This window comes from Podarcis liolepis (genome assembly GCF_965112155.1).
Source record: "Podarcis liolepis genome assembly, chromosome: 9".
In the NCBI taxonomy this organism is placed as follows: Eukaryota; Metazoa; Chordata; class Lepidosauria; order Squamata; family Lacertidae; genus Podarcis; species Podarcis liolepis.
The window spans coordinates 71,705,313-71,730,587 of record NC_139564.1 but is presented as its reverse complement, the minus strand read 5'-3'; the positions used below and the strand labels follow the sequence as shown (position 1 = coordinate 71,730,587).

The 25,275-nt window shown below is 42.8% G+C and overlaps 1 protein-coding gene across 3 annotated transcripts in view; it reads right to left on the bottom strand.

Annotated features, from left to right (window-relative positions):
* Positions 1 to 25,275, bottom strand: part of PROM1 (prominin 1) — a 127,089-nt gene that overhangs the window by 6,378 nt on the left and 95,436 nt on the right. For 2 of the 3 annotated variants that reach the window (XM_083460435.1, XM_083460436.1), the window contains exons 15-26: positions 23,869 to 23,992; positions 22,449 to 22,552; positions 20,645 to 20,729; positions 18,632 to 18,778; positions 17,671 to 17,742; positions 16,756 to 16,848; positions 16,163 to 16,180; positions 14,492 to 14,545; positions 5,478 to 5,558; positions 5,297 to 5,365; positions 4,922 to 5,014; positions 607 to 722 (exon numbers count right to left, since the gene is read on the bottom strand). In XM_083460435.1, coding sequence (XP_083316561.1) covers positions 607 to 722; positions 4,922 to 5,014; positions 5,297 to 5,365; positions 5,478 to 5,558; positions 14,492 to 14,545; positions 16,163 to 16,180; positions 16,756 to 16,848; positions 17,671 to 17,742; positions 18,632 to 18,778; positions 20,645 to 20,729; positions 22,449 to 22,552; positions 23,869 to 23,992 — 1,056 coding nt within the window. The remainder of the gene's footprint in view (positions 1 to 606; positions 723 to 4,921; positions 5,015 to 5,296; positions 5,366 to 5,477; positions 5,559 to 14,491; positions 14,546 to 16,162; positions 16,181 to 16,755; positions 16,849 to 17,670; positions 17,743 to 18,631; positions 18,779 to 20,644; positions 20,730 to 22,448; positions 22,553 to 23,868; positions 23,993 to 25,275) is intronic. The other variant, XM_083460437.1, reaches the window with a different exon arrangement.

The window sequence follows — 25,275 nt, the reverse complement described above, 5'->3', positions numbered from 1 at the left end:
AAAAGGGTCCTTCAGATTTTTCAGTTCTCTCTGCAGACTAGGATTGTCTAGGGAGCAAATCACTGCTGCTGAATTAAATGAAAGCTATATAACACTGGGTAGACTCCAACGGAGCAATAAGTGAACATTCCATTAGTGCAAGGATTTCTACTTGTGCAACAGAACATTCTCCTTGCCCTCGCCCCCAAATCTGTTCTAGGGGTTCCCCAGCCCTTTGTAATGGATCTGGTAAGGTGCATGTGGAGAGAAGAATGAGTAGGGAAGCCTTATTGTGCAAGCAGAAATCCTTGCACCGACTCAAATTCACTACTTTTTGCCTAAGTTTCTCGCATTCCTCCCTCCTCTTTTCACTGCCTCCATTTCCACTCATATGCTGTTGAAATTTAAATGGGCAGCTACTTGCCCCCTGAAACTGTAAAACTCCTGTAAACGTCAGTGGCCCCAGATAACTAATGAATTCCATGCAACCTGTTCCTTTGAGTTGCTCTGAGACACTCTGATTCGCAGTACTATGCGCAATCAGAAAAGGAAACTATAAACATATTTCACATAAAGTGCTTTCTTGCATTTCTGTGGTCTTCCATTGTGAGCATTCTGCTTACTTACTCATCGTAAACATCTTCTGTATCCATCCGGCGGTAGAATTTGGCTAGTTTCACAGCACAAATGATGGCAGGGATTAGAAATACTGAACAGCCCCCCAAACCAAACCAGAAGGCATTCTAGGGAAGACAAGAAACAACATTGAGGCACTTAATATATTCTCAGTTATCCATATTCCTTCTCACACATTTTCTAGGATTTCCTACAAAGTTCTTCCCAACTCAGAAGGGGGGTGGAACAAGAGGCAGTGTAGATGTGATGTTGCCTCTTTTAAATTGGACCCTGCTAGTCTGTAGAACCATCAACTACAACAAATTTCAACTGGGATTGATATAAAATGGATGAATGGAAAGAGTTCAACTCTTTGCCACTTTTGTACAAGCTGCTTGGGACTGTCCACAAATGCTCTGTCACTTGAGATCAAGGCATCTCAGATAACAAGATTAAAACACAACATCAAACCCCGTCAGCATTAGTGAGGTAAGGACGACAACAGCCATGGCTCCTAACAAATGTGGAATTGTAGCAATATTGGACTGTTTTGGAAAGCAAGTGCCCTCTGACTGAATTTTCCTCCCGCATTAAACAGTGTGCTGGAACCAAGGTTTTTTTTACCATAGTTAAGTTTTGCTCTGGCATGAAATCAACTTTAAATGGTGGTTTAAGATCCTAAACAACAGTTAACCATCTTCAGAGCACCAGTCAGCTGTGGGGCTACGACAGTAGCTACTATGCGCAGCAACAATGGAGTAACGGAATGTGCTGTTCAAAGTTTCAACCTCAGGTTAAGGCTGGAAAAGTATCCAGCCAGTGTGGCTGACAGAGGTAGCTGGACCAATGATCGGCCTCAGTATAGGGAAGCTTCCCACATTCACTGGAACAGCCCATATACTGGGCCTCATAATTTGCAACCGAGCAAGCTAAATGCGAGTCGCGGGTGGTGCTGTGGGTTAAATCACTGTGCCGCTTGGGCTTGCCGATCGAAAGGTCAGCAGTTCGAATCCCCACGACGGGGTGAGCTCCCATTCCTCAGTCCCTGCTCCTGCCAACCTAGCAGTTCGAAAGCATACCAGTGCAAGTAGATAAATAGGTACTGCTCCGGGGGGGGGGGGAGGTAAACGGCGTTTCCGTGCACTGCTCTGGTTCACCAGAAGCTGCTTAGTCATGCTGGCCACATGACCTGGAAAAACTGTCTGTGTACAAACGCCGGCTCCCTCGGCCAGTAAAGCGAGATGAGCGCCGCAACCCCAGAGTCGTTCACGACTGGACTTAATTGTCAGGGGTCCCTTTACCTTTAAGCTAAATGTGAGCCATTGGCCATGTACTGTGAGCCTGCTCAGTGTTTAACAGGCCTCTGGTTATTCTCCTCAGAAAAGCGGGCTGACCTTCATGGCAAGCTGTGCTGCGCTGAGCTGGAGGGCAGTTGTCAAGCTCTATAGCCCAACAGTATATGCAGAAGGGCTCCTGCACTGCAGAGCCGGACCACAAGTTGGGCAGACTGAAGCAGCCACCTCAGGCGGCAGAAACGCAAGAGCAATTCCAGAAGCCCTTGTGAAGCTTGCCCTTTGCTTGCCTGGCGGTGGTGAGTCTTTGCAAGGGCTTTTCCTTCAAGGGAAGCTCTTGCGGAGATTCCCCCGGCACACACATTGTGTGGTTGGAGACGGGACCTTCTGCCTCAGGCGCCCAAATGTCTGAGGCCCTGCCTGCTGTGTTGTGTTTGAGTGGTAGGCACCAGGATGCTACTGCAAGCCCTGTGCTGGCAAATGCTCAGTTTTTACAGAAAGTAAATAAACCAGGGAAACACCTCACCCTCCATAACGTAAGCAGCCAAACCAAAATATACTTGTAAGCCAAGCTAAACTCAACCGGAGTGTGCCATCAGTCTAGCGCTACCCTGGGATGAACATGGAATGCATGTGAAACCCTTACAACAACTTAAAAAAATAAATAAACCACACAAGCACATTGCTTTATTCCAACCAGCCTACGACAAACCGCAATGTATGTGTAAGCCTCAGAAGATTAATATCCTAGCCAGGCTTTCCTCCTTCTGTAAAGAACAACAGATGTAGCTTTATCCCTGCTTGCAGTGGAGTAAATTCCTTGGTATCTTAGTGCAATTTTCTGGGTCAGGAAATATTGTTTATACAAGAAATAATAATTTAATGATTACACAGACCAGCCCAACTAGTTCCAGCTGTTAAAAAGGTGGTTTTCCACTTTGCTTTCAACAGAACAGGAGACAGTCTGAACTTGTTCGCCCAGTTATGCGTGAAAAATCCAGGCCTATCCTAAATTAACCAGGCCTATCCCTCAATTAGTAGCAGTAATTGCATGAAATTTCTGAGGAACATTTAGCTTATTCCTTTCTGTGTCTTTTGCCAATTTTCCCCCCTCACACAAATATACAACTTCTGCATTTCTCAAGGCAACTAGAAAATGCAGATGTTGCCATTTCAGGAAAAAGTAATCAGTGAACGCTGCCACTGTTCAGGAATACATCCAAAATGTCTTTCTGTAAGTCAACAAAAGAAAGTTTTCCATTGCATTTAAATACTGTAAATTTCATTATAAGCTGCTTGATAAAATGATTAGCTCCAAACGTATGTCTCCAGACTGGGCAAATGGAAAACCCAAGTTAAAGCTCAAACTTTTGGGACTTTTTAGCTTTTATAAAAAGAGAAAGAGATGAACGAAGATGAAATTGTAAGGGCTTATTTATTTATTTATTTATTTAGTTAGTTAGTTATGAGATTTATATCCTGTCTTTCCTCGGGGTTATCAAGGCTCCTATAAAATTATGCATGCTATCTCCCCTTGCACTAAAATTCCAGGCCACTCAATGAAATTAATCAGCAGATAGTTGAGAAAGATGGAAGTGCTATTTCATAAAATGCACATTGCCTTATGCCTTCCCATCCACATGGAAGAAGCATATCTGCGGTTTGTGCTTTTGTGCTCTCCTTGCAAGCTTCTAAGAATCATCTGTCTGGCCACCACTGGAAGCAAAATACTTTGGTCCGATTCATCAGGTCCGTTTGTGTGCATAATTCCTCTAAAAACTGAGGTTTCAGCTTAATAGTTTTTTGAGAATAGGGTCAGGAGAGAGTTAACCACAGATATCTGATGGCAAAAAATGGCCGAACACTCCATTTCAGTTTGTCAATTGGCTTGGCTTTTCAGCGGCAATTTCAAATCTTGTATCGACAAAGTGTGTTCTCCTTCATGGAGAGCACCTGTTGCGGTGGGGTCTATCAAAACATCCCCACTGTTGCTGGGTGGGTGAAGGTAGCTGGCCACCACTGCGATTGGGCTCCCCTTGTCGTTGGGGAGAAGTTGATGTTGCCATTTTGTGATTGACAGCCAAGAACTCTTAAATTCCCTGCGCGCAGTGTTGAGCTTCCTCTTTTCACTGAGCGCATCAGATTATCCACCTAACCTCCCGCCCCATATTTAGGGTTGTTCGCATTGACCTTGCTATGCCTGCCATGGGGTCGTCTGCTTTTGGGGCAGGGACCTGGTAGGAATTTTGTCCATTTGGCTGATTGGCTGGTGCCATTTGGTTTTTGCCTACTGTGTAGCAAATGGTCACAACTTGTAAGGTTGCGGTTAGGCATTGGTTTTATGAATTGGTTGGTGGAGGGGCATGGATTGGCTGTGCCTGCCCCTCCAATGCTGCTGCTGCTGCTACAAGGGTATTCCATTAAAGGAATCCAGGGGCTTGCCATGCTTTTGTCCGAACCCCTTTCAAGGGGCTAGGGCCATTTGGGGAGAGGTGAGGGCATGGTGTGCCTGGCGTGCTCTGGTCCATGGGGTCACAAAGAGTCGGACACAACTAAATGACTAAACAACAACAACAAGAGGGCATGGTACCCAGCTCCATCTTTCTCCCCAAAATGCTTTCCCTTTCTGACTTTTGCAGGTGTGTGAATGTCAGTCTGTCCCCAGATAGTCGCAACCAATGCCTAAGCAACCACTTGCATTTTTTGTATTTTAATAAAGTTGTGGCCAAAATTATGCCAAAAACCTTAAACAAAAATTCTGTGTGAATTGTGTTTTATTGGGGTGGCTTGGGAACCTCAACACGCAACAAGCTGTTTCTCAAGATTACTTTCCGGTCATGTGATTTCCAAATTCCCGAAAGACATGTGAACTGCAACTCTTTGGAAGTTACTGTGTAATGCACATGTACCTTTCTTATTACCCAAGTCTACCTTTATGCTCTAGTCTTAGCATAAGCTGTCTCAGCAGAGAAATAAAAAGATTTAACCCTCCCTCCTTCACAATTTTTTTTTTGAAGAATGCAAAATATTCTTACCACAGAATCTGTTATATAGCTGCATAGAAATATATCTATAGCAGTATCGACCACATTGGCAATGGGCTTACAAGGTGCCACTTCCATAGCAATCTACAAGAGATCAGAAAAAGAATTCAAGTGCTGAACATTAGATACAGAACATTCCCAAGAAGAAACATTTTGTATTAAGCTGGAAAGATACACATATGATTCTGATACCCAATTTGAATTAATCATATTTGGTAGGATAATTAATGTTATGTTCTAATTTACTCTGTTGTTTCTAGTAGCAGTGTTGATACACCAATACGTTTAATTTCCCTTCCCCCCCCCCAAAAGGGAAGTTCTCTAAATGGCCATTGCCCAAGAAGTGAGGTTGGGGAGATATCTTACCGATTCCTTCACCCATTCAGCGTACTGCTCAAAGTAACCAATTATAGTATCCATATACTTTTTAGTTTCCTTTTGGAAAGGAAAAAAGAAATAGAAACATTAAGTTACACACATAAGAATTCCAAATACAATGCACTACGTGTGGGTTGTTTTTTTTTTAAAATAAAACATTAAAACTTACCTGAACAATAACAAACGAAGCATTGTTGTTTATAAGAAGTTGTGCACTATTAACAGCAGTGATCACACTTCTGACTTTCCCCTGGAAGAGGAGGAAAAAGAAGATTATGGGGTGGTGAAAGAAAAAGTATGCCGTTGAACCACCCAAACCGCTAATCATTACACAGTTAAAACAAAAAATCTCCAACACACAGTCAAAATTACACAAAGGGGAGTAAAAAACAAACAACGCAGACACCCATGACTCGTTCATACATGCATGCTCATTACTTGATGATACAGTGAATCTTGGTTTTGGGTTTGAGACTCTTGTCATTCATATGTAAGAGTTTCAAATCCAAAACTAAGATTCACTGTGTCATCAAGTAAAGTCATACCTCGTGTTACGTTTGCTTCACATTGCGGCTTTTCAGGTTACGAACGCGGCAGACCCGGAAGTGTTTACTTCTGGGTTCGCTGTGCGCAGAACCAATCTGTGTGCTTCGCACATGCGCAGAAGCGCTCTATCGTGCTTCACGCATGCACAGTAGTGACACTCTACTTACGGACTTTTCGGGGTGCAAACGGCACCCTGAAATGGATTGCGTTTGTAAGTAGAGGTACCACTGTGTGTGTGTGTGTGTGTGTGTGTGTGTGTGTGTATATATGAATGATAGAATGATTTCAAAAAAAAAAGAATGATATAGATTACAATACAGAACACAGAATGTACAATATTCTCTCTCATATGTGTGTGTGAGAGAGAGAGAGAGAGAGAGAGAGAGAGAGAGAGATAAGCAGTGATTCAAACATAGAATCTTTCCAAAATAAAAGAACAGTTTGACCAGATAAAATAAGGATCATTTCCAGACAGATACAAAATCTCTAAATTTATGGCATCCCCTGATAGCTTAAAACTAAGTATAAAATATGTAGAATTTTTATATGCTATATGAATAAATACCCTTCTAGTCTCACATTACCATAGTTGAGATTCCAATAGTTGGTAAAACAGTTCCCTCTCTCTAGTAGATCACGTCTGCCACTCCTTCCTTCCTTCCTTCCTTCCTTCCTTCCTTCCTTCCTTCCTTCCTCCTTCCTTCCTTCCTTCCTTCCTTCCTTCCTTCCTTCCTTCCTTCCTTTTAGATCAGTCAGTTGATTCATAATGGCCAACTGAATACCTTTCACTGACCATTCCTATACTACAAGAACATTTGAGTCCTTCCACTTCCAACTAAACTATCTTAGCCGCAGCTAACAAAACAGAAACCAATTCTATCAGCCTTATATTATCATTGATTTTCTATAGTTAATTATTTTTACTGATGTTTTAAATAGCCTCAAAGTATTTTATACGAAGTCATTCATAAATGGAATGATATAAATAATGCGATGTCAGTCAGTTATTCAGACCTTAATGTAGGTCAAACTACATGTGATGTGGGAGGTTTGCAACTCAGTCTCCCAGTATCTTTTTCTTTGGGTGAAAGCAGCTGTGAGGGGCAGGAGAATTTGGATTGGGGCAGGCCAGGAATTGTAAGCTTTCCCCAGCACTGTTTCCCTGACTTAAACACCTCCCGACCAGGAGCTGCAAGTCAAAAGAAGGGACAATGGAGCAGTCTTTTCCATCTCCACAGCTAATAGCAGCTTGTGGAAAGGGGCAACTTAAATCAGGAAAACAATGCTAGAAAAAGGGTTACAGCCCTGATTCAAATTCTTCCATCCTCCATAGCTGCTTTTAACCAAAGACCATAGATTCCCCCATATCACTTATGGTCCTGAGAGACAGGCAAATGGCTACACTTAGGACATTATAATATTACATCCAAAAAGTTATGAAAGCTTTGTGTGTGGCTGCCACACTGCTATGATTGTTCCTTATCATGAGATAAGCAAGCCAGTTGTGAAAGCTTCACAAGGTGTTTTGGAAGATATTTAAGTGTACACTTAAAAATTTGAAGGCTGCATGCAGATAAACTGTGGCATCTGAATATAGACTGCATTTTTAATCAAGGCATATATTGGCTTATATCTTGATCAGGTAAATGGGCTTAGACTTTCAAAAGTTTCATGCCAGGCAGACCAGCTGTTCAGAGAGCCTTGGCAATGTTTTTCCTCCTAGACAAGGGCCCCCCCCCTTTGATTGATAGCAGAAAACAATTCTCAAAGTCGTAAAAGCTGGAATTACAGGCTGAAGACCAAGGTTACACAGACCCTACATAATTAAGAGTTTGGTAAACAGTAAAATAAAACCATGTGCCTTAAACTTGAGCCTAAGGTCAAAAGGCCAAGAGCACATGGAAAACAAACCGGCTGGAGAAGGGGGGGAAGTGTAAACAGGGGAAAAGGTTTTTTTTCCTATTTTATTTTGAGGCTGTAAACTGTTCCTTCCTTGTTACTTTTAGGAAGTTTATCCTTCTAAAAAGCTATCTATGATAATGTATGAAATATGCTGGCTTAAATGTAATTATGCAAAGGATTTAAGAAATGCTAGATTTATCCTGAAATTAAGTCAGCCAGCCCAGCCCCCTGTCAGACAAGAAGACGCCAATCGAGCACTTATGACAAATGGCTGTCAGACCTTTGTTTAAAGACCTCCAAAAGGAGATATTTCATTGATGATGCATGAGAATATGAACCCGAGGTCTCTGACATCTGTTCAAGATAAAAATTTAAAATTATTAACCATTTGTTTTAGAAGGCAATAGGGCAAGGGGGGCAAGAGGTGAGCTGGTAATTAAGATTCCTTGTTGAGACACATGTAAGATATATTAATACTTATTTGTCATTTATAGATGTAACAATATATAGCTCTTTGTGTTCCATATAAGGACAGGAGGATATGAGTGTATTTTTGTGATTGGTTATACCAATCAGCCAATAGGAATTTCAACCAGGCTGATGGGACAGAGGCAGCCACAGGAGGAACAAAGGGGGGGTGGATTAAGGGAATATAAGTGCTGGCCATAATGGCAGGAGGCAGGCCAGAGCTTGGTAACCATATACCACTGTGCCTCTTATTTATTTGTCTGACAAATAATTATTTTAATTTCTCTGTTGCTGCGTTGAATATTTCATTCCAGCTAAGCGTTAACCACAAGCAGGGTGCTACATTTTATGGTGCCTGCGACTCGGATAAGTGGTCTGCTGGAACGCAGCCCCTTCGCCTCACTGAGCGGGGTACAAGAGAGAGGACAACTGTGCCTACCCAGCGCGCACTGGAAAAATTTTTCCAGGGGAACGCAGCAGTCTCGTCTGTCTGATACCCTGCCCACTGACGGCGACGGACCGGGGGGGACCAGAGAAATAAACAGGGAACCAGCTAAGGGTAAGTGCACTAAGGGGTTTTGGCCCTCCAATTAATTGGGAGGAAGAGAAGTCCTGATCAAACTTCTGCGTCTCAGTAAAGGGGAACTGAGTACGCTAGGTGGCTGGGTACATCAGATGGTGATCTGGTGTAGGGAAAAGGGAAGAATGGGAGGTAGTGTGTGGTGAAGTATCTGGCGCATTGCATGTGTGAGAAAGTACAATGTGTAGCTGACCTAAGTGTGGAGTGAGTACTACTTCGTTTCCCAGTAAGGTGTGTGTGTGAGTGACTGAGTGGATACTTCACAGGGCCATACAATGGGAGTTGGGGGTTCAAAGGGGGGAAATACACCTTTTGAATGTATGTTAAATAATTTTAAGAAAGCCTTCTCAGGGGCATATGGAGTCAAAATGACGCCAGAACGCTTGAGAACGTTATGTGAACTAGAATGGCCAAAACAAAATATTGGATGGCCATCTCAAGGAACCTTTGATATAAATTTAGTAAGCAAACTTTGGTCTAACATCGCCAAAGAAACTGGAGGGTGCCCAGAACAATTTTCATATATAGATTCTTGGCTGAGCACATTAAATAAAAATCCTCCATGGATAAGGGAATGCAAAGTCCAACGATGCAAATTATTGGCTGTAAAAGCCGAAGCTAGGAAAGGAATCTTGCCAAATAAACTCAAACCTATTTTTGAGGGACCAGAGGAAGAGGTGCTTCCACCCTATGCTCCACATCGAAGGGAGCCTAATCCAAACCCTCCACCAGTTGTAACCCCAAGGCAAGAAAGTGGAATGAATAATGGGGGTGGAGTCACAGAACTTGATTCCTTGATAGATTATGAAAAATATCTTCAGGAGGCATTGGAGTCCTATAATGAAGCCCAAGCAGAAGTGGTTATTCCACCTGTGAGTCCCAGTAGAACTCCATCTACAGTCTCCTTTAGTGGAACAACTAATTGCCCACCCCAAACCCCTGTACATCCAAGTCCTAGAGAATTATTACAGAAGTTACAGGGAGACCTTAATCGGTCAGCAAGCAATACAGCCGGGCATATAAAGCTGCTAAAAGAACGCCTTGGGACAAATACCATCCCCTATGATTTGAGGTCCCTAGAGCAAAGCGAAGAAAAAGGTCACGTAGTAGCCCCTCCAGTATATTCCATTCACAACTACGGATCTGATGAATTGGAAAACACCCCATCTTTCGCAGAAAAACCTCAGGCTATGATGGACTTGGTGAACTTCAATAGTAAATACTCATAGTCCTACTTGGACAGGTTGTCGCCAGCTCCTGAATACTCTCTTCACCACTGAGGAAAGGAGAGACATAATTGAAAAGGCACAGATATATTTGCGTGAGCAGGCCAGAGTGGGAAATATTTATAATATTGACCGTCATCTCCAGGACAACTTTCCCTTGGAAGATCCTAATTGGGATCCAAACAATGCAATTCACCTGGCCAGGCTTACCACCTATCGCCAGACGCTTGTGCAAGGTATCTGCAGGGCATGCCAGAAGCCCACTAATATGTCTAAAGTCTCAGGAGGGTAGACGTGTTACCCATAACACTGTTTCGTGTTCGGTGCACACCCACAAAAAGACTTAAGTTGTCACCTTTTGAGCTCCTGTATGGGAGGCCGCCCTCCTTTGTTCAGGATATTCCAACTGACCTCAAACAAATAGGAGAACATGTGACACAGGGACAAGTGCAATCTCTCTCCCGTGTTTTTGTCTCTCTCCCGTGTTTGTTTGTTTTGTTTTGTTTTTTATCTTAACAGGTGGGCCCTCGAGCGCACGCCGTGCAGCATTGCCGTGCCGATTCATCAGCTCCAGGCTGGCATAGCATATGGGTGAAAGAGTGGAAACGTGATCCACTTGCACCTAAGTGGCGTGGACCTTACACCGTTTTGCTCTCTACTCCAACAGCGGTGAAGGTAGCTGAGGTGACCCCCTGGATTCATCACTCCCGTTTGAAGAAGTCCGAAGGCAGTTGGACGTGCAAAGGTGACCCCTCTAATCCTTTAAAACTGACTCTCTCCAAAAAACCCCTGTACCTAGCCCTACGGGGAACGGGCTAGGTCACGGGCAACATTAGACGACCGGCCTGCTGCAGCCACAAACCTGGAAGCTGGCTGACCTGCGCACGCCTGAAGCTTGAGGAGCGTCTGAACCAGCGGCTGTGAAAGGGAAGATTCTCTTATACAATTGATTGACTGCCCCCTTGTGGAACAATTATCAGAGATATTACACATTGGGGATCCTTGGGATATATGTTTTGGTCTTGGTGGTTCCCCATTCCTGTCACTGGGGGAATTATATTGGGACTAATATTTATGCTATCACTATTACCAATACCATTAAATGCCATTGGTATGGTAAGCGAAATGCTACACCAAACAGAAGTACAGAATTTCCCCGGATGGAACTCAACTAAACCATTACGAGTTATACCTGTACAAGGGGAATTCTGTGTACATAAATCATCAGATGCAGCTGATTCTACCATGATAGGCTCTTCTCATTGTCCCTATACTTGGGATTATATTAAGAATACCTGGGCACACGGTACTACCTATCGAACTCGGAATACCTTGCCCTGTGCACTTCCTTTTATTCATGCATGGAAAGTGGTATGGAACATAACTGTGACAGAAGAAAGGCAATCTAACATACTGCACTGTGAACTCTATACCTCTTGTGATATTTCGCCTTATGCACTCCACATACCAAAAACCTCAGACCCGATGGTTGTGGTGGATATGTGGAGAATGGGCATACAAGAAACTCCCTTCCAAATGGAGTGGGACTTGTTTCCTGGGATGGGTATTACCACCAATGTGGATTTTGCCCACTAGTATATTTCTCATATAGCAGGAGGAAGTACCCAAAGTTGGAGCGATACTGATGATTGGCCACCAGAGCGCATTATAGCCTATTATGATCCTGCCTCCTGGAATCCTGGTGAGCTCATACAAGGGGCACTGGATCCTATTTATAATCTAAACAGAATAATTCGATTGCAAGCAGTAGTGGAACTTGTAACCAATGCAACGGCCCAGAGTTTGAGACTTATTGCACAACAGTTGGATGAAAGTAGAGCCCCATTTTGCAGCTGAAAATGGGAATGGATTATGTACTTGCCAGGCAGGGAGGCCTGTGTGGAGTCTTGAACTTGACAGGGAATGCCTGTTGCTTTAACATTTCTGATAATGGTGAGGCAATCCGTGTGTTGGCCACAAAGATGGAGAGTATAGCACATGTCAAAGGGATATTATTGTCTTGCTTGTTTTTCTTGACAGTAGTGATGGTTTTATGTATGATGCCATGTATCATTTCATGTTTTAGAAGTACAATTAGCAAGATGGTTTCAAATGAAACTCTACCTCATATCATGGCCCTATACAGAGCTTTAACTCAGGAAGATCAAGCTATCAAGGACGCTTGGTAGCAAGGTCCTTGAGCTTGAAAGGGGGGATTGTGGCATCTGAATATAGACTGCATTTTTAATCAAGGCATATATTGGCTTATATCTTGATCAGGTAAATGGGCTTAGACTTTCAAAAGTTTCATGCCAGGCAGACCAGCTGTTCAGAGAGCCTTGGCAATGTTTTTCCTCCTAGACAAGGGCCCCCCCCTTTGATTGATAGCAGAAAACAATTCTCAAAGTCGTAAAAGCTGGAATTACAGGCTGAAGACCAAGGTTACACAGACCCTACATAATTAAGAGTTTGGTAAACAGTAAAATAAAACCATGTGCCTTAAACTTGAGCCTAAGGTCAAAAGGCCAAGAGCACATGGAAAACAAACCGGCTGGAGAAGGGGGGGAAGTGTAAACAGGGGAAAAGGTTTTTTTTCCTATTTTATTTTGAGGCTGTAAACTGTTCCTTCCTTGTTACTTTTAGGAAGTTTATCCTTCTAAAAAGCTATCTATGATAATGTATGAAATATGCTGGCTTAAATGTAATTATGCAAAGGATTTAAGAAATGCTAGATTTATCCTGAAATTAAGTCAGCCAGCCCAGCCCCCTGTCAGACAAGAAGACGCCAATCGAGCACTTATGACAAATGGCTGTCAGACCTTTGTTTAAAGACCTCCAAAAGGAGATATTTCATTGATGATGCATGAGAATATGAACCCGAGGTCTCTGACATCTGTTCAAGATAAAAATTTAAAATTATTAACCATTTGTTTTAGAAGGCAATAGGGCAAGGGGGGCAAGAGGTGAGCTGGTAATTAAGATTCCTTGTTGAGACACATGTAAGATATATTAATACTTATTTGTCATTTATAGATGTAACAATATATAGCTCTTTGTGTTCCATATAAGGACAGGAGGATATGAGTGTATTTTTGTGATTGGTTATACCAATCAGCCAATAGGAATTTCAACCAGGCTGATGGGACAGAGGCAGCCACAGGAGGAACAAAGGGGGGGTGGATTAAGGGAATATAAGTGCTGGCCATAATGGCAGGAGGCAGGCCAGAGCTTGGTAACCATATACCACTGTGCCTCTTATTTATTTGTCTGACAAATAAATTATTATTTTAATTTCTCTGTTGCTGCGTTGAATATTTCATTCCAGCTAAGCGTTAACCACAAGCAGGGTGCTACAAAACCACAGTTGGAGGGTCGGGAATGGGCCCTATGCTCACATGGTCCCTTCCTGTCCCACCCTTTGTGCAGCTTAATTAATTGCTTCCTGGTTTGAGCAAACCATGGTTTGCTACATTCCACCACAACATCAGATAAGGAAGCAATTCCATAAACTGCACACATAAGGGGAGGTGGGAGCACAGGGATGATTTCCAGTCCTCTAAACCATGGATAGGCAAACTAAGGCCTGGGGGCCGGATCAGACCCAATTGCCTTCTAAATCCGGCCCATGGACGGTCCGCGAATCAGCGTGTTTGTACATGAGTAGAATGTGTCCTTTTATTTAAAATGCATCTCTGGGTTATTTGTGGGGCATAGGAATTTGTTCATTTTTCTTTCTTTCAAAATATAGTCTGCCCCCCCAAAAGGTCTGAGGGACAGTGGATCGGCCCCCTGCTGAAAAAGTTTGCTGACCCCTGCTCTAAACTATAATCTGGAGGATCATCCAGTCACTGCTGGAGGCCTAATTTTCACTAAGGTGGTAAATCTGTAGTCTGAATACGTCTTCGTATTAACAAATTCCCTTTGTGTTAACAAGCTAGCATATCAGAGAGATCACTAAATTGTAACACTTTCCCCTAACATGTAGTTAGTTTCCTATGTGGAGATTATTTTGTCTGGTGGACTTTCAAGTACAGTGGTACCTCGGGTTAAGAACTTAATTCGTTCTGGAGGTCCGTTCTTAACCTGAAACTGTTCTTAACCTGAGGTACCACTTTAGCTAATGGGGCCTCCTGCTGCCGCTGCGCTGCCGCAGGACGATTTCTGTTCTCATCCTGAAGCAAAGTTCTTAACCTGAGGTACTATTTCTGGGTTAGCGGAGCTGTAACCTGAAGCATTTGTAACCCAAATTACCACTGTACTCAGCATTGTCTGAATGGAACTGATAATGTTTGAACTCGGTTATCAGGTGAATTTAATGTACAGCATTCCATCTCTTCACTAGAGTAAAATGAACACAAAATACTGCCTAGCAAATATGTTGCAAAATAGGTAGTTCATGTTTTAAAGAAACAACCCTAACGGGGGTTTTATTTCAAAAGAAACAAATGAACAAAAACTTACAGGAAGCTCTGATGATGTTTTCTGCAGGAACCTTATGCTCTGGTTTAAAGTGCTCTGGTTAAAGACACAAAAGAAAAGGAAGCCTATCACACAAACCTCTTATACCATATTCCAGAGAAAAGCTTGATCTGTAAAGCAATATTTCCTGAACGTAAAGCCTTGTAAATACATATCTATTTTAAGTAGAATGGAAACCATTCTTGTGGTGTAGTTTTATGTAGTTTGAAATACAGCTGGAACATGAATTTACGGTGTCTGCTTGTTTTCAATGCTACAAAGTTCAGGCAATGGAAAACGAGAGTGCATAAAAATTAAGAAACCACTCTCCCTCCCATTTTATAGACTCCAAAGCTCTAAGCCAGGAGCTGCTAATCTCTGGACTTGTGGGTATTATCGAACTGCAATTTCCACCCGCCCTAGCCAGAAAGACCAACAGCCAATGGCAGAGATTGTAGCCAACAGCACATGAGGATCACAAGCTTCCTCATCCCTTCTCTCATAATTCCATGACTCTGCAGTGTGGACAGGTGTCCACGGTTAAGATTACATGCACACTTCAAGATCTCTATGGGAGAGGTCACTCAGGGTCACGGGTGCCACACCAATTTAAATCCAGGCTTTCCAAGTTCAAGGTCAGAATTACATGTCATGAGAAAGAGGGGCTGCCCAATATCAACACCCTATGAGTTTCCGCAGTGCCTGCTCCATGTCATGGGCTGTCACTGGTGACGAAACATAACCTAGTGACATGAATGCAGGCATAGGCAAACTCGGCCCTCCAGATGTTTTGAGACTACAATTCCCATCATCCCTGACCACTGGTCCTGTTAGCAAGGGATGATGGGAGTTGTAGTTGTAGTCCCAAAACATATTGTACATCTTGCACATCTTGTAACTTGTACAACATGTTGAGGGGAAGGGGAGAAACTTGGACTGGGCTGGTGTTTATGGAGTCAGCCCTAATTTATTGGAACATGTAATTACACCCAACTCAGCTTTTATTTATTGGAACATGTAATTTATTGGAACATGTAATTACACCCAGGGATGTGGGTGGCGCTGTGGGTTAAACCAGAGAGCCTAGGGCTGCTGATCAGAAGGTCGGCAGTTTGAATCCCTGTGACAGGGGAGCTCCTGTTCCTCGGTCCCTGCTCCTGCCAACCTACCAGTTCGAAAGCACATCAAAGTGCAAGTAGATAAATAGGTACCACTCCGGCAGGAAGGTAAACGGTGTTTCCGTGCACTGCTCTGGTTCGCCAGAAGCGGCTTAGTCATGCTGGCCACATGCCGGCCAATAAAGCGAGATGAGCGCCGCAACCCCAGAGTTGGCCACGACTGGACCTAATGGTCAGGGGTCCCTTTACCTTTACAGCTTTGTACTATGATGTTGGATTGTAACATGCCATATTCATTTAACAGAGCAGTTGCAAGGTGTTATTATGGCCCCATATGCAAGGACCCAGCATCTGTCTACAACCAAGTGTACCGCTGTCTTATACTGTCCCTGTCCCCACTGTTCTGGTTTTTTGCTTAGGTTTCTCTGCGAAGTGCCATGTCCCGTATAACATCATCAGGTTGATAAAAGTATCACACTGAGGCTGAATGTGGAGTCCCTGATCTGAAATGTGTCTAAAGCCCCCACTTGCAGTGTAAGAAAGGAAAAGCACTTACCCTAGCTCTAACATATTTCTTGACAGTCAGTTTTTGGAAAAAGAAATATTGAGAATGATTAAGAGTTAATTAGAAGAGCGAGGGGGAGGGAGGAAACAAGAAGACAAGATACAAGAACAAGTACTTTTCAGGAAGGAAATTATTTCAAAACAAAATATAGCTTCCTGAAGCAGCAGTAAAATCACAAGAAAAGCCAAATTATAGCCTAACGTGTAGAAAGATATGAAATGCCACAACTGGCCCCTCCCCGGCTCAACTCAGCTTTACACAACTTGTATGCTGGATGTTAAAAGAAACTCTGCTTAGTTTTAAAAGCAGAAATGGGAGAGAAAGCTTCAGATTTCTTCCTCATAGTTGTCAGGGAATAAGAGGGGAGTGTACTAAACATAAAACCATAGTTTAGCTTACACACACAAAAGGACACTAAAACTTTACTCCAGAAAATCTTTGTACAAGAAGCATCCTTGGTTAAAGTCTAGAAATAGCATGAATGGAGGCAGTCTTGACTGATATCCCAAACTGATTCGCAGCTTGTTGAATACACTTTCCCAATCATGTCCTAGCCCAATAACTGCAAAGTTTTGTTTTTTTACCATTGCTTGCTCCAATGGAACAACTTGCTGGTTATGTATCACGCGGATACTATTTGCATGTCCTTTTAATGCATTTTCTAATGCTCCTTTAGGCTGCAAAGACAAACAAACAAGTTACTAAACAGCTTACAATTCTAGATAAATAAGTCTTTCTTTTCCAAAGTCATTTCTCATTCTGTGTCAGAAACAGCAAAATGCCATTAAAGTTCTAAGAAAATAGACACCCTTCTACCAATTCTTATGAGTTGTTATTTAGATGCTTTGCCCATATGGCTGTTTCTCTTTGCAATACTGAAAAAGCGAAGTTCAAATACTGAAAAATATGTTCTGGTAAACTTTAATTTTTATTCAGTAATTGGGATAAATACATTTTCCTTTAAGACAATTATTTTTCCAGTAGACCAAAAGGTGTAATGGCGCCCTCCACTGAGATATTTAATTATGGACAAATACTTATTGGAAGCAAATGTATGCTTTCTGTCCCTTTTTCCTGGATGAGATGTCAAAGGGAGATCTCTCTGTGAGTGCCAAGCAGGAAGATGTTATTCCTCATGTTAGCAACACTGGCCAGGTGGAACATGGAAAGCTGACTCAGGTTAATGCCCACTGCCAGCAATTATTTTTATGCCAAAATAAAGTACAGATAAATTCACCCACGTTCTGCTTTCGCAGCCATCCTACTTTGCTAGCTCATATGGCCCATTGTAAGGACACACACAGCATCTTGTATTAATCATGTCTTCCAGGGAAGTCATCAGAATGCTTTAGGTGAGCTTGGCTAAGAAGATATCTACTTAAAAAATATATTCTTCCATTTACAGCTGCGCCTCAACAACGGAAAGTGGAATACATAAGAGTCCATTCAGAATAAACACGTTCTGGCCACAGTTTCATGTCGATCAAATCAAAACTCACCAATTGGTCTGCTCGTGCTTCCAAATCATTAGCAAAGGACAAGAGATCCACTTTGGTAACACTCTTATTTATCTGCACAAGACAGAAGCAAAAATCACATCATTGTAGCACTGAGAGAATGAGGATTGTTAGGCTTCTGGTAGTTGAGCAATATTGTTGTTCTGAATTAAAATTGGAGGCACACTCGAGTCTTACAACTGAAAAGGCTAGAAGAAAGCACACAACATCTTGCACAGCCAGGGGCGCGGACTTATAAAAAATATTGGGGGGGGGCCGGGAAAGCTCATGAATAATAAATAAGCTCATGAATATGCAGATAAAGTGGCACCGCCTCCTCGTGAGCGAATAGGGGAGAGCGTGCTGCGCCCATTAATCAGCTCCGAAGGAAATTGGGTGGAGCTTTTGCTCGGGAGGGCAGGAGGCATGCAGCCCGACCCTGTGCATTTTGGGCTGGGGGAGGGGCGGCGGTGGCGCTCTGCTGGAGGGGCGCCCGAGATTATTGGGGGGGCGGAGCCCCCCAAACGAATTTTTGAGGGGGCTCGGGCCCCCTCAGGCCCCATGGAGTCGGCGCCTATGTGCACAGCAAATACACAGCGGATGACCTCCTTAGAGGGAATGAAGTTTTGGTCTCCCAGTGTGAGAGAGATGTGACCTTGCAGCTGTCTAAAAGGTGTGCACCCAAAGTCCAATAGGTGTATTCAATACTGAATTTATTTCTCATGGTGCACTAGCCATTCCCTCAAGCCACACTAGGGAGCACTAGTACACAGAGCTTAAATCAATTGCTTCAAAGGTTTATGGTGATTTCATTGCAGTTTGAGATGAGTATATGCAGGCAAGCGCTTATATCTTTAAAAGGCATGCCTTGGTGTCAAATACCTGTATTTACTGGGGTGAGGGGTTGGGGGGAAAAACTTCTCTACACCACATGAAAACAGAAGTTACCTCCTCATTGTCTTACCTCTGACAGATATGCTGCAAAGTTTATCTCATTTATTCCCGAGGAACTGAAATTCATCAAATTCTCCTTTCCCCTCTCATCAAGCAAGACTATATTGCTTAGATTTATATTAATATGCTTGATTTTCAGCGATACATCTTCTGCGTACTATAGGAGACAAAAGCAGGAGGAAGCAGCTCTCATCAAACGTTAGAACATTTACAACAGCAAGTGGAAAAATCCCTACTGCCAGCTTCTCATTTGAGACACGCACAGCTTTCGTCCTGACATGCAGCAGAACTACTAGTTATTGTTTGTCATTTTCTGTTCTATCGGTTTTTTTAACTGCCTTGAGTGTTTCATAGAAGAAAGGGAGGACAAAACATTCTGAAATGAATAAACAGAATATCACCACTTGAGACTGCAGATAGGAAATATTTTTTTCTGAATGCATCATTTCATTTCATATTATTTTTAAATTACAGTGGTGCCCCGCAAGACGAATGCCTCGCAAGACGAAAAGCTCACTAGACAAAAGAGTTTTCCGTTTTTTGAGTCGTTCCGCAAGACGAATTTCCCTATGGGCTTGCTTCGCAAGACGAAACGTCTTGCGAGTTCTTGTGAGTTTGTTTCCTTTTTCTTAAAACGCTAAGCCGTTAATAGCCGCTAAGCCGCTTCGCAAGACGAAAAAACTGCAAGACGAAGAGACTTGCGGAACTGATTAATTTTGTCTTGCGAGGCACCACTGTATTCCTGTAGGAAAGTACTGTGCTAGACGCTTCTTTTCTATTAACAATTTTTTTTTACTGTATGTAAAAATGTATTCTCCTCTACATGCTATGAAATACCCAGACCCTATTCTAATTAAATCAGGACTCTATTGTTTCATTCAGACAAAATTCAGTGAGTAACTAGTGTACAGAAATGGCCAGAAATGGCCGTCACTATAAAATTCGGGTGTGCCCAAACTTTTTTCAAAGAGGGCCAGATTTGATGAAGTGAATATGCGTGAGGGCCGAACAAAGTTACCCCAAAGTTACTGGGCTTTTTTTAGGATTGAAGTTTACCCCAAAGTTGTTGGGCTTTTTTTAGGATTGAAGTTGTTGAGCTTTCTTTACGATTTTACCCGAAAGTTGTTGAGCTGTTTTTAGGATTTTACCCTAGGACATATACTGCCACGGGGACCGGATTAAATCAACTGGTGGGCTGGATTAGGCCCCCAGAGCAGCCTTTGGACATGCCAGATGTTGTTGGACTACAACTCCCATCATCCCTGAGCTCTGGCCTTGCTAGCTAGGGGTGATGGGAGTTGTAGTCCAACAACATCTGGGGACCCACAGGTTGAGAAAGGCTGTTCTACAGGCTTGGAGCCCCTGGAATGCTGTCCAGGAAGGAAGGAAGGCCTCTTTGGCCGAAAGAGGTTTCCTGCCCATGATCTGCTGGCTTGGGCTGATTTTTCATCAATATGGCACTCAGCTCAACCAGAGGGGCAGCAAAAGTAACACGTCAGCTGAGGAGTGGATGGGCGGGCGGGCTGAACAAATAAACTAAATCCAGGTAAGACCTAAGTTATTTATTTTTAAAAGAAGACTGCAGACATTCAGCACTAAAGTACCCATTATACGATAGGTTATGCTCACAACCGGGACATGGGTGGCACTATGGTCTAAACCACAGAGCCTAGGGCTTGTCGATCAGAAGGTCGGCAGTTTGAATCCCCGCGACGAGGGGAGCTCCCATTGTTCGGTCCCTGCTCCTGCCAATCTAGCAGTTTGAAAGCATGTCAAAGTGCACGTAGATAAAGAGGTACCGCTCTGGCGGGAAGGTAAACGGAGTTTCCGTGCACTGCTCTGGTTCGCCAGAAGCGGCTTAGTCATGCTGGCCACATGACCCAGAAGCTGTCTGTGGACAAATGCCGGCTCCCTCAGCCTATAGAGCGAGATGAGCGTGCAACCCCAGAGTCGTTCACGACTGGACCTAACGGTCAGGGGTGCCTTTACCTTTACCTTATGCTCACAACCGATATTAACTTACCATGCTAACATTCAGAAGTTCATGGATGTTGAAAAGGTTCTCCAGGCGCAGGGTAGTATAAAGGCCTTTGTTTTCCTTGCAGTCACTAAAGACACATGTAAAATAAACACCAACAGGTTAACAAAAATAGCTGGCAACATTGGCCATCAAAAATCCCCCTTTTTAGATAAGGATGCCAGATATACAAATGCACTTGTGAGAAATAATGGTGTCCTTGAGAACTATTTCCAGGTAGCTGAGGAACACTTGTGTTTCACAAACATCCACAACCAGACCTCCCTGGAAAACCCCTATACCACCTCTTTTGAAACAGAAAGGAGTTAATCAGTTTGCAATATGTTGTGGAGGTCTGCCAGCGGTACAGTGGTGCCTCGCAAGACGAAAATAATCCGTTCCGCGAGTCTCTTCGTCTAGTGGTTTTTTTGTCTTGCAAAGCAACCCTATTAGCGGCTTAGCGGCTTAGCGCTATTAGCGGTTTAGCGGCTATTAAAGGCTTAGCGGCTTAGCGGCTAAAAGGCTATTAGCGGCTTAGAGGCTTAGAAAAAGGGGGGGGAGCGGAAAAAAATCGGAACACTCGCAAGACGTTTTCGTCTTGCAAAGCAAGCCCCTAGGGAAATTCGTCTAGCGAAGCAATGCAAAAACGGAAAACCCTTTCGTCTAGCGGGTTTTTCGTCTTGCGAGGCATTCGTCTTGCGGGGCACCACTGTACTGGATTACCCAAGAGGCAGTCTATGCATGTGCTTAGGGCACCAGCAAAGCAGGGGCACAAAAAGAGGTTTTTTTAAAAAATTCAACATATTTTTTTTAAAAAAGCATTGAAGCAGTCATTATGGAAAAAAAATCAGAATTTTCTTAGACTTCCTTTCCGTCTACTACAGACTCCCCCCCACCCCAATTTTTCTGTCCTTGGTGATTCCCATCTAAACCTGGAGGAGTCCTACTAATTTATGTTGAAGATTCGGCAATAAATCTATTTTTATTATTGATACACTCTTCTGACTTATATGTACTTGGCTGATTTTTCTTCCTTTTGCGTGTGTAAGAGAGAGCAGAGATTTAAAGGAGGGCATCTATAAGAAATGGAAGATGACGAAGGAGGAGAATACACAAGTAGCCAACAATTGCAGGGAGGTCAGGTGAGCTAAAGTTCAGAACGAGTCCAGACTTGCAAAAAGAGGTTAAAAATAATAAAAATGGTGGCTTTTTGTCTACCGTATTTTTCGCTCTATAAAACGCACCAGACCACAAGACGCACCTAGTTTTTGGAGGATGAAAACAGGAAAAGAAATATTCTGAATCTCAGAAGCCAGAACAGCAAGAGGGATCGCTGTGCAGCAATCCCTCTTGCTGTTCTGGCTTCTGGGATAGCTACGCAGCCTGCCTTCGCTCCATAAGACGCACACACATTTCCCTTACTTTTTAGGAGGGAAAAAGTGAGTCTTATAGAGCAAAAAATACGGTATGTTTGAAGTCGGAGGAAGAACAAGTAAGTAAATCTGCGTGGAGAAGACAGAGAAATACTATTGGGTGACAGAGAAATGGTGGAGCTGCTCAATATCTACTTTGCCTCTGTCTTCTCCCAAAAGGAAAACAGTGCCCAACCTGGTGATAACAGAATAAATGATATGCCAAGGGAGTTGCAGCCCAAGACAGGAAAAGAGGAGGTCTCAGAAAAAGGCAGTTTTAGTGACATTTTGAAACATGTAAACCTCAGTTTAGTCAATGAGCTTCAATCGTGTAGCAGTGCAAAATTTCAAATAAGCCATAACTGCATTTGTTTATATCATAATGCATGCAGAGTTACCTGTAAACTTTTTCAAATGTCAAGTCAATGTTTGGATTTTTTAAAATGATTCCAGAAAGATAGTATTTCAGCTGCTGATTCAGCAAATATGGTGTATCCAAAACCTGGAAAACAATGAAAAAACCAACGTTCTTTTTCTCTACATCGCAATTCTGAGAGCTTTACATATAAAATTGAAGCATCTCATGTGATTTCTTGAGTCTACTGTAGTTTGGTTTCAAGAAAAACCATGGACCTTAAGGTTAGAGAAATCATGCACAATCTATTCATGTCTTAGTTGGTTATAGACTTAAACCAATCCTGAATTTGGTTTTAGTACCTGAGGCTGCAAACTTTTATAAGCAAATAGGTAACACACTCCTTTTCTATAATCTGATCACCTAGTTTAGACTGATTAAGAACTCATTAAAAATAATAATGTCTTAGGATATGAGAAGTTTTAGATGATATGAAGGCCATGAGACCAGAAAGACTTTGCTATGCCCAAGTGAGACACATTTTATTGTTGCTTAGGAAATTTAACAATTTAAGAAAGAGAAAACCCTCAGCTTAGGTGAAAAGTCTGGTAAGTCAAATTTATTCTTTGCTGTTGAGCTTCCCCAAAATTTCGTGAAAAAACTGGGAAAGGATCTACAAATGACAGAATGGACTTGGAGATCTGCAGAAATGTAATTTTTGAATTGTCCTCTGCTGACCTGAAAGAAGACTTCTTTTGAAATTCAGTTTCGCTTGGCCCCACTAAAAATTATAACCAGTCATCGATCTGTACTGGCACTTTTAAACAATGCAATTTTTGGACATGGTCTATAACAACCCTTCTGGAATGTGTTATTAATCTAGATTTATTTTGCAGCCCAGGCTTCACTGTTATGTATCCTAAGTGTGACCTAGAATTGACAGTGACTAGATTATAGTCACTAAGATGTGCACTGAGGCCAATTAGAAGCCAATTAGGGACACAGGAAGCATCTTATACCAGATTATACTATGATGATGGTATAAGATGACGAGGCTACAATCCTATACCCACTTACCTGGGAGTAAGCTCCACTGAATTCAATGAGACTAACTTCTGAGTTGACAGTGACTGAGGGGTGCTATAAAGAGACTGAAGTAGGAACCTGAAAGTCCAAGTTCGGATCTCACCTCTGCTAGGAACAACACACTCACTCACACACACACTCAGGTCCATTCACCAAACTGCAACAGGGTGATAATACTACTAATTTACCCTATAGCGCTGCTGATAGGATAACAAGATGTAGAGGAAGTGCTTTAAGCAAAAAACAGCACTATGTAAATATAAATGATTATCTAGTGTAGGTAAACATTGAAGTTATGATATCTAAGGCAATACTGACTTCAGTGTGCTTTTTCATTGTTGTTGATCACTTAATGGCCTTGATATGAGGAATCTTACTTTGAATAAACTCCTGTCTTCAAATGGTTCACAAACAAGCTTCTCCATATTTCCTCCCGTAATGAAAGTGACCACTACTATTAGCATCAGAACCCAGGAGAAAAGAAAACTGAATCCAACTCCGCTGAAAGAAAACAAGGGGGAAAAATAATAATACATCATACGAGTTGGTTTAAGAGCCATTTGAAAAGGACCAACTAAAATCAACTTACTGAATCGTGACAAGGAAAACAAAGACAAGCAAAGTGATTCTTAATAAAACAAGCACGGCACACAAATTTATACCATAGCATTCCTAGCATTCCTTGCTCACACGAGCAAGTATTTGTTGTATCTGTCACACACAGAGACCCATCCCAGTTTGGGGAAGAGTGTCAACTGTGATGGGAATTTGTGAAAACAAGGAGGCAAATCAGAACGTTGGGGGCAAGCGTAGCTTTCGAGTAACAGGAACCAAGAACTTCCAGACTAAGGGTTGGAATTGGCGGCAATCTGTCCTTTCAAGTGAAGAAGACAGCATTACAGTGCAATTCTAGCCATGTCAACTGAGAAGTAAGTCCCACTCAACTGGCGCTGTGGGTTAAACCACAGAGCCTAGGACTTGCCGATCAGAAGGTCAGCGGTTCGAATCCTCATGACGGGGTGAGCTCCCATTGCTCGGTCCCAGCTCCTGCCAACCTAGCAGTTTGAAAGCACGTCAAAGTGCAAGTAGATAAATAGGTACCGCTCCAGCGGGAAGGTAAACGACGTTTCTGTGTGCTGCTCTGGTTCGCCAGGAGCGACTTAGTCCTGCTGGCCACATGACCCGGAAGCTGTACGCCGGCTCCCTCGGCCAATAAAGTAAGATGAGCGCTGCAACCCCAGAGTTGGTAACAACTGGACCTAATGGTCAGGGGTCCCTTTACCTTTAATCCCAGGTAAATGGGGTTAGGATTGCAGCCTTAGTACTTTCCCATAAGTGGACCCCTGGGGGGGGAAGCATTAGAATAATCTTTGAGGAACAGCTTAAAAGTTCCCTCTTCCACCCACTTTTCGATTTCCTCCTTTGAGACTTCAGATGGATTTTGAAACGCCTGCTTCAAACAGGTTTGCTTTAGAGACTGCAGTGAAACACTCCTTTTATACCCTAATTAGCATTAGCTTTTTTGAAGTCTTCAATTCCCAGGATGGTTTAAAAATAGTTGCTTGCTGCCAAAGGCAGTTTCATCACAGCAATAGGATTCAATATTCTTTCCTCTGTTAAAGAAATTAGCCAGATCAGACACTATAGAGCTTTTTCTAATCTCTGCCCCCCTTTTTCTTCTAATTCTTCAGATCTAATTCTTCACATCTAAGGGCCCCTTTATAAATCACACGACAGCAAGCTTGGTTTTATCACCAAGTGTACATGGAGCAGTCACCTGGAGT